The 9,644-nt window shown below is 41.7% G+C and overlaps 1 protein-coding gene across 1 annotated transcript; it reads right to left on the reverse strand.

The window, feature by feature from the left end:
* Positions 1-321: 321 nt before the first annotated feature.
* Positions 322-7,265, reverse strand: LOC146623778 (endothelial cell-selective adhesion molecule-like). Its single transcript, XM_085364843.1, has 7 exons — positions 7,148-7,265; positions 4,561-4,667; positions 3,472-3,664; positions 3,212-3,367; positions 2,903-3,025; positions 1,891-2,026; positions 322-1,415 (listed from the first exon to the last, which is right to left on the reverse strand). The coding sequence occupies exons 1-7, from the start codon at positions 7,263-7,265 to the stop codon at positions 878-880; spliced, it is 1,371 nt and encodes a 456-aa protein (XP_085220969.1). The 3' UTR covers positions 322-877.
* Between the last annotated feature and the right edge of the window lie 2,379 nt (positions 7,266-9,644).

Consider the following 9,644-nt stretch of genomic DNA (forward strand, 5'->3'; position numbering starts at 1 on the left):
AAGTAACGCAATAGTTACTTTTCAAGTAATTAATTACTTTTAGAATATTGTAACTCAGTTACTAACAGTTACTTTTTTGAAGAAGTAACTAGTAACTATAATTAATTACCTTTTCAAAGTAACTTCCCCAACACTGGTTATTAGTACTAGTCAAGAATATAAGCAAATTTACTGTTCTGCAGTCCTAAACAGCTCAGTATTATCAGAAGCTTTTGCTCATCTGTATTTAAAGAAGTGAGTTTAAAAGCATTTTGAAAGCAAGTTGAAAACCCAACAGAAGCAAAGCCAAAAAAAAGGATTAGGATACTTTGCAAGGGCAAACTTTATCACACAACACATTATGTTGTCTTTTGATGTCTGGTGCTGAAATAGAGTTAATAATACATAGATTAAACCCAGTGTTTATGAGCAACATTCTCCTTCTTAAACAGTAATGACCTATGAGTCCTTCAGGTAGTTTCTCTAAATAAAGACAATGGATAAAGTGTAGCATGCTGGTGCTCTTTTTTTTCTGTCCGTGAGATTAGCACACACAGCGTTCCAGCTGCGGTTAGTAAATGGCAGGAGGAAAACAGTTTGGAAGAAATTACATTTAAAAATCTAAATATGAAAAATGAAAACATTAAAATCCATAAAGTAGAAAAGATGATACTGGACAAATGTATGAAAATCATATCTATACATAGTTTCAAATGTGTACAGTGCATACAGAGTACAAAAGAACTATAAGTAAGTATTCTTAAAGGAAGTAAACAGTGTGTCTGAGAGCTTGTTGGCATCAGTAAATGACCTTTCATTTTGAATTCTTTGCTAAATATTAAAGTCCCTTTGAAAAATCAGCAATTGATCCTTTGTGAGAGTATTCCCTTAGCTCATGCTAGACTAGAGATCCGGCCTGGTTCTGTGCAGGAACCATAATGGGCACGCCTCCCATTCGGGTGATGTTGGAGGCCATGATGGTGGAGGTGGGTAGTGGTGGCGGGGAGGGAGCGGTCTGGAGCTGCAGCCGAGGCTGGTTGTACGTTTGCGGCAGCGCCTGTGCCTGAGGCAACTGGGTGTAGCGCTCGGGTCTGGGCATGGAACCGCCATTGCTGCCGGCCTCGGGGGACAATGGCTGTTCACGTGGCAGGGTGGTGTTGTTGTTGTAGCTGTAATGGGTGGGAGTGGAGGCCCCTTGGTGGCGGGACGGTCTATAGCCGGCATTGCTGCCTGTGGCGGTGATGATGGATGCAGTGTCTGAGGGGGGGCGCTGTGGATACTGCTGCAGGTGGTGGTGGTGGTTGTTGTGGTGATGGGAGGACTCTTTGTGGTGTGGGCTGGAGGCGATGGAGGACAGGGTGCCATTCTTGGAGATGATGTCAGAACCCATGCCGCTCTTAGCCCATGACACACGCTTGGGAGCCTGAGCATCCTCCCTGTAGACATCGAGGTGCAGGATTACTTATTTGTGGCGTGTAGATTACTTTTAGAAATGCATAATTAGTTCACAGTAACACTGAAATGGAGTACTTCATTAAATCTTGAAACTATGGTAATTTGTTTCTGCTATCACAGGATATGAAAATTAAATCTGAAAAACAGGCTTCTTAAACAGGTGTGATAGAATCACTTTAGTTTGAGAAATGTGCAAGATCAAAATGTGCATTCCTGTGCAATTGGTACATGTCAAAAGTAAAACCTGGGTCATCTGCAAAGGACTAAAATGAATTTGATTCAAAGCAGCAGCAACAAGAACTTCATCTACCAACGCTGCCACTTATGACTTGCCTGAACTGACACTGTTTAGCACTGTGGCAAAAGGGTCCTGGTTCAGATCTGCTGGCCAGCTGAGATGCTGTTACGAATTTTAAATGATAAAATTCTGCTTGCATTTAAGCCACACTGACTCACTTGATTTCATTGGCCAAGTCATCCTCGTTGTTTCTTCTCCTTATCACGAAGACAAAAGTGAGGCACACAAAAAGGAGGAAGATGAAGCCAGCCACTGAGCCAACTGTGGCACCAACAATCACCCCCACTTTATTGGCTGGAATTAAAGAACATACAATTACTATCTCAAAGAATTTAAAAACACTTTTATTACCTCATTTCGTGTAGAATCAATAGTACTTGTACAGCACTGGCTAGAAAAGCAGATTAATGTTTTATATTCGAGTCATGTAAAGATGTCCTTTCTGTTTGACATAGAGATGGACTAATCAGGTGACCAGTTGTGCTGTGGCCTAGCAAATCAGTTTTAAGCTACAATTCAGTTTCATTTATATAGGGACAAATCACAACAGCTGTTGCCTCAAGGCGCTTTATATTGTAATGTAAAGACACTACAATAATGCTGCGATGTTGATCACTAATTTACCGCTGTCCATTGTTTTCAGGCTTCTGCAACATTATATATTCCCAGGACGCTAGGTTGTGTTGGGCATGGTTGACTGTCCAGACTCATGTTAAAGTAAGACAAATTCAGCCAACTTTGACAAAAGTATAATTTTCTTAGCTGCTGAATAGAAAAGTCAGCTAAGCTAATGGTTACAATGTAAAATGTCACAGCCCTATGCTAGCAACGTTAAACATGTCTGGCAAACAGGGTTTGTTTTTTACTTTGAATCTGTGTAAGTCATGAGTGATAGGGGTTTATAATGATACTTTTGCTAAATTATTGTATATTTGTAATATTTTAATATATATGTAAGAAAGTTCGCTGCATATTCATTTAGTTTTCTTATGACGTGTCAGCAGTCATAAGAAATTAGTAGGATATGATCGTGTCCAACAGAAATAATTAATTACATCGGTGCTCGCTGTTCATGCTTGATAATAGTGTATCTGAATGTGTGGTCCATAACTATTTTTCATCACTTATTTTTATTAATAAACCATAACCAGGGTTACACTTGCTGCGTACAGTTGGTAATGTGCAGGTCGATTGCGCAGCTCTTTTCTGCCACCGTGTTGCTGGCTGTGCACACGTATTTCCCCGACATGTTGCTGCTCAGGTTGTTCAGCTTCAGAGTGCCAGTCTTCTCATCTAACACAGCAGTTTACATGGAAAAGACAGTCAAACACACATGAAGACACATTATTTCACATGTATAACAGTTCTCAAAGATGTGCTAAGTGACAATCCCAAAAGACGGTGTGCAGGCTGCTTTTTCTATCAATAATTCACATTTATAGCAAACAATGACTCTTTGTTTTTTCGCTGTGCACTCACTGAGCATGGGTGAGAAGAAGACCTCAGAGGTGGGGCTGGTTTTCTTCCACTTGTACAAAGGAATAGGTTTCCCAGAGCTGGACATGCAGATCAGAGTAACATTTCCTTTTACCTCTGGCTTCCCTGTCATAGAGCACTTCGGAACAGAAGGAGGGACTGAGGGGAGAGGATTATGTAATGTTTTATTACAAGACTTTCTGTTTTACTGTTTCACAGTGAATCTGAGAAGTACAGCTGTGCAACGGGTGAATTTCTCTTACCTTTCACATCCAGGGTAACCGTTTCAGTAATACCATCATTAACAATCTGAAAGATGTAGCTTCCTGAATCGGACTCCCGGGTGTTGTTGATGTAGAACGACACATCTGATGATGGCATCTGATGTAGGAAACCGACACGGCCCTTAAACTGTCCGTCAAACACCTTCACCTCGTTGTCGGTGTAGGAGATGATCTGGACAGAAGGACAGAAAGCAAGCGTCACATGAAACAAAAAGAAGATTAAAAAAAGGGGTTTTTTTGGGGTCTTTTAGTACATAAAAGAAAGCACACGAAGAAGTAGTTGTGCATAACAGATATCACTGACCTGTGTCACTGACATCCAGGTCAGGGATGTAATGGACTTTGTATTTATCCAAAACATTTCCAGAGATTTATTTGCTAAATGTCCAAGTGCAAGACTTTAAAGAAAAGAAAGTTTCACTAACACTGGTAAAATCAGCAGTGCTTACAGAGGAAAGTTCAGGACATCTTCAACAACTCACCTTAGTATCACTGACATTGGACAGAAGTTAGCTTCACTGACTCATCAACCTTTACTGGACTCTACACAAAGTTTTACAGCCTCCTCCAAAGCAACTACACATGACGCATATCGGCAGGTGAGGTAAACAGTGCACGGCGGACTCACAGCCCACACTTTAAAAAGGTACGTTCTCAGTTTAAACATTGGACATGTTTTCTATGTTCAGTTGTGAATAAAATAAAATCTAACCTTCACATTTCCACCTATAAGGCCAAATTAAACAGTAATATTAATGTTCTTGAACCTGATCTATAAATTCTCAGCTCTCATTCTCTGCAATTTAATTAACACAAATTATGCAGGTCTGTATTGTTAGATAAATACTACATTCTAACGAATATGGCTTGTTTCTACTCTGGTCGAAAGAATCCACGCTTCGTACTGATGTCCACAATTCTTTTATTCCTCTCACAATCATGGAGCACCGTGAAAACTAGAAACAAGTAAAATAATATCGATAGCACATATGATATTCATCTCAGCCACTTATTTCCTTTCACAAGGTGCACAAGTGTTAAACAAATAACAGCATAATGATTTTTTACCGTGTACGCCTTGTAAAACCAGCAGTAGAAAAGTTGTATATTCCGAAAAGTCCGCCGTGTTACCGTTCTGTCTTGTCTCTCCCGCGCACAACTTCCGGTTCCCGCAACTCACAGGAAGTGACTACTTCACAATAATATTTTAACAGAAACATTTCTTATAAGCAGGATATATCACTGGATTCATAGATTACCTTTCCTACTGCAAATGTACACAAGCATGAGAAGCAAATAAAGAAAACAAATAGAAAACAATAACGATCTCAGATTCACTTTGGTGTTGTCATGGCAACCCACACAAACATTTCAGCGTCAGCTACATGGTTCTTGTACAATAAAAAACAAAACACAACAAAAGAAGCCTGATATAAAACCTAGTTCCAGCATATGTATCTCTGCAGTGGAAGGGGCTGAAATACAGTATAAATAGAACGGTTCAAGGCAGATGCATCATTTACAGTAAAAAGTAAAGATGTTCTTAGATTAAAATCTGTTTTCTTTGAGTAATCTAGTCACCTGATGGTCTGGACCTTGATCACTTGCTGTAACTGATGGAACCTTGAATTCTGCTTTATACCAGAGAATCCTGAAGGAAAATCTCCTGCCATCAGCTTGTATTCTGAAGTTCAATTACATTTGAGTTATGCACCAGGAAAGTGATCCAGAACATAGCAGCAAAAGAAAACAACTTAAATCTGATTGAGATGCTTTGGCAAGACCTTAAACAGACCGTTTATTCTCAAAAGCCCTCCAATGTGAAAGAATTAAAGCATTCTGCAAAGAAGAGTGGGCCAAAATCACTCCACAGTGATCTAAACGCATCATCGCCTGTTACCTTAAAGGTAAGAACGGTGAGGAGCAAAAACTGTCTGTTTAAGAGAGAAGATGAACTGAGGGGCTGCACCAAGAACTCATAAACATAAATATTACACATGTGGCCCAGAGAAAGAAGACTCGCGTTGTGAGTTTGCTAACCCTGATGTTTCCCTGCACATCAAGGATTGCTGTTAAAGCAGAATTGAAGTGTACTGTTCAAACACAGGGATTTTAAGTGGCACCATAGTGGGTTAAAACAAACAAACAAACATAAAAAAAAGGCATGTCGGTTTTTCCTGTGACTTTCATATTGTGGACAGTTAGAGCAAGGAATGCCAATTTCTCATGGTGAATCTTCAAAGACAGAGCAGAGTGGGTCTGCTTCAGTGGCGCACTGATCAGGTAATGAAAGCTGAACTTGTGTGAATTTCACTCTGGGTCTGTAAAAACTCAGATGAGCAATGTTCTGCCTGTAAAACATTGGTTTGATGTGTAAGTAACTAATCCACACCAGGATTATTTATAATAAAAGCATTTTTTTTTTAAATTGTGGATTTACTACTTTTCCTTGATTATTAAAGGACTACAACACCCAAACTAGTCATTACCTTTGCTTTAATTTTTTCTTTTTTTTTATTATAGCGAAAGTAGTCTTCAGGAAAAGTTCTCCAGGCTTCTTGAAGGACATTCAATTCAGTTCAATTCAAGTCAAGTTGGCTTTATTGTCACTTCAACCATATACAGTTTAACAGTACACAGTGAGGCGAAACAACGTTCCTCCAGGAACCAAGGTGCTACATGCAACATAAATTTACAACATAATTTAACAGAAAACTCTAAACTAGCTAACTAAGAGGCCTAGTTAGCTGGCTAGCAGAGACAAGACAGACTGACCTAACATAAATTACAACATAAATTAACAAAAAACTATCTAACTATCTAAGGATGACTTTTTTTTTTTGTTATCAGACAGCAGACAACAAAGTGCACGTGCAAATGTGCAAACAAGAGCAGCAAGTGACAGTGTGACAAAAAAAAAAACACAACGTAACATAATAATAAGGTTTTGTGATGATGAGTTGAGGTAGTGGAGGAACAGTAAACATTCCTTAGTGTAGCAGCAAAAATTAGGAAGTGCAGAAGTTAGTGCAGAAAGTCCAGTAATAATATTGTGCAAAAGACCATTTACAGGTTGGTGTGTGCGATGGTTTGGTGGTGTAGGTCAGTGTGTTTGTGCTTGTGTTGATTAGTCAGTCCAGTCTCAATGTTTTGAGGTAGTTGAGTTAAGCTGAGTGATAATGTTAGTGTGTGTGTATGTGTGTGTGTGCGTGTTTATCAGTCAGTCCCTTTTTGCTGAGGAGACGGATGGCTTGTGGAAAAAAGCTGTTGCACAGTCTGGATGTGTGTGCCCGAATGCTTCGGTACCTTTTTCCAGATGGCAGGAGTGTGAAGAGTGTGTGAGGGGGGTGTGTCCGATCAGCCACAATGCTGGTGGCTTTGCGAATGCATCGTGTGGTGTAGATGTCCTCAATAGAGGGGAGAGAGACCCCGATGATCTTCTCTGCTGTTCCCACTATCCGCTGTAGGGTCTTGCGGTCTGATATGGCACAGTTCCCAAACCAGACAGTGATGCAGCCGCTCAGGATGCTCTCGATAGTTCCTCTATAGAAGGTGGTCAGGATCGGTGGTGGAAGCCGGGCCTTTCTCAGTCTTCTCAGAAAGAAGAGACGCTGTTGGGCTTTCTTGTGCAGGGAGCTGGTGTTGAGGGACCAGCCGAGGGCCGTCTCCAGGTGGACGCCCAGGAATTTGGTGCTGTCGACGATCTCCACAGAGGAGCCGTTGATGCTCAGCGGTGAGTGGTCGCCTCGTGTCCACCTAAAGTCAACAACCATCTCTTTTGTCTTGTCAACATTCAGAGACAGGTTGTTGTCTTTACACCAGTCCGTTAGTCTCTGCACTTCCTCTCTGTACGCTGACTCGTCGTTCTTGCTAATGAGACCCACCACGGTCGTGTCATCAGCGAACTTAATGATGTGATTTGAACTATGTGTTGCTACACAGTCATGAGTCAGCAGTGTGAACAATTCAATTCAATTCAATTCAATTCAATTTTATTTATATTGCACCAAATCACAACAACAGTCGCCTCACAGAGCTTTATATTGTACAGTAGATCGTACAATAATAGATACAGAGAAAAACCCAACAATCAACAATATGACCCCCTATGAGCAAGCACTTTGGCAACAGTGGGAAGGAAAAACTCCCTTTTAACAGGAAGAAACCTCTGGCAGAACCAGGCTCAGGGAGGGGCGGTCATCTGCTGCGACCGGTTGGGGTGAGAAGGAAGACAGGATAAAGACATGCATTCAAAGCTCTTCTTTTGGATGTTGGCTGCCTTTCCTTCCCTTCTCTGTCAAGATGATCCCACTATTCACTAATGTTGAGGTCCAGGGTTTGGGGAGGCCAATACACAACTGATAGCATTCCATAATGTGTTTTTCTATTTGAAGATGGTGGTGTTGTAAATGCTATTGTATAATTACGTTAGCACAATGGTGATAGGAAGGCCCCAACCCCGCCTTCCTAATGTGGGAGCCAACCAATAGGACCACTCCCTCCATGTCTGCGACCAGTGAGACCACAATCATCACCATCTAACAAGGTACCAGTGATATGAGACACATATGTTGCTTTCCACTTGTATGCACAATCATATTGGGTCACGGGTGGTATATGGGAAGTCTGGTAAACAGGTCCCTGGTGGCAGGAAACTAAGTCCGTGGGTCAGAGGGGGCCAGCCGAGATTCAGTCTCTGAGCATGTTACATGTAGGACACTGGGTTCTGTGTTCCCTCTGTTTAGTTTCTGCCCATGTGTTCCTTCTGTTCTCTGTCTGTTACTGTGTCTCTGAGTCCAGTCTGTGCATTTCCTGTTTTATTTTGAAGGTCTGTGTCTTATGTCAGTGTGTTCAGTTTTGTGCTCTCCCTGTCTCGTCTGTGTAATCAGTGTCAGCCGTGTCTCCCAGCTGTGTCCTTTCAGTCCTGTTCACCTCTTGTATTTAGTGTCTGAGTCTCACCCTGCTCGTCGTTGCGTCGTTCTTCATTCTACTCTGTTTTTTCTGTTTGCCCGGTTTCCTGTCTGTTGCTTTCCCAGTTTAGTTAGTTTTCTGTTCAATCGGCAAACTCCCAATAAAGACGGGTGTTTTGACTTCACATTTGCCTCTGTGAGTCCTGCTCTTGGGTTCCTGCCTGCCTTCACACAGCCATGACATTTTCTTCTTTTTTTTCCTGTTATTTATCTTCCTTCGTTGAGTCTCTGTTTCCTCCTTTTCTGCTTTTCTGCTTTGCAGTTTTTCACTTTTTCCTTTTTATTTGTTTCCTGTCTTTGTTCCTGCTGCTTTTATTGGAAGCAAGCTCCTCTGCAGAAAGAAACGCAATGTAGGACACATGTAGCTTTGGAAGATGGGTGCAACACTGACTGTCCAGCTCAGCTCAAAATTCAGTGTTTAGACATTTTCCTAGCTCTCCCATCTTCTTCTTCTTCATCCTCCTCCTCCCTTGGTCTCCTCCTCGAACCGTCTGGTACTGGGTTGGGGGGCAATAGCACAGGAGCATCCTGGCCATTGTCTCCATCGTCATCTGTGTCACTATCAGGAACACTTTCAGTGTCGCTCTCAGATCCCTCATCTTCCCACCACCTGATTTCATCAATAATTGGATCTTCTTCTGCTCCATTATTGTACACGGGTTGTTCTATTTCTAGAGGTGGATTTCTTTCTGTGTAATCTCCTGCTCCCATCTCTGCTCTATTAATGACCAATGGTCGTTCTATCTGTTGGGGTGGATTTCTTTCTATGTTATCTCCTACTCCCATCTCTGCTCCATTAATGACCAAGGGTCCTTCTATTTCCTGGGGTGGATTTCTTTCAATGCCATCGCCTACTCCCATCTCTGCTCTAAAATTTTCCCAGGGTCCTGCTATTTCCTGGGGAGGATTTATTTCGATGCCTCCTGCCGGAACATCAACTGCCTCCTCTTGTTGTGGCAGTTGATTATCAACTAAACCACGCAACTGATTGATTTCAATCCAGGGGAACATCCTGTCAACTGCTCTAAGATTTCCCTGTTGCAGCAGTGCCAAAAGCAGCTCATTGACTGCTAGTCCTACACCAACATGGTTTTGTTCACCATCGTCATGGTTTTGTGAGCCGTCTCCTCTATCCATTTTTTGAAAACAGTCTGCTTTAATAGACTGGAGGAAACTGGTCGG

The sequence above is a fragment of the Diplotaxodon limnothrissa genome, linkage group LG10, assembly GCF_057381915.1.
Source record: "Diplotaxodon limnothrissa isolate DT_005_m linkage group LG10, D_limnothrissa_male_GT1.1, whole genome shotgun sequence".
NCBI classification, from domain to species: Eukaryota; Metazoa; Chordata; class Actinopteri; order Cichliformes; family Cichlidae; genus Diplotaxodon; species Diplotaxodon limnothrissa.

Bases quoted from the DNA above. Each gene is read 5' to 3' on its own strand.
- LOC146623778 (XM_085364843.1), bottom strand. From the start codon at position 7,265: ATGGTTGTTGACTTTAGGTGGACACGAGGCGACCACTCACCGCTGAGC. The intron at 3,026-3,211 runs GTGAGTGCACAG...CTGCTGTGTTAG, and splicing joins CTTCTTCTCACCCATGCTCA to ATGAGAAGACTGGCACTCTG. The intron at 1,416-1,890 runs GTGAGTCAGTGT...CGATGTCTACAG, and splicing joins GACTTGGCCAATGAAATCAA to GGAGGATGCTCAGGCTCCCA.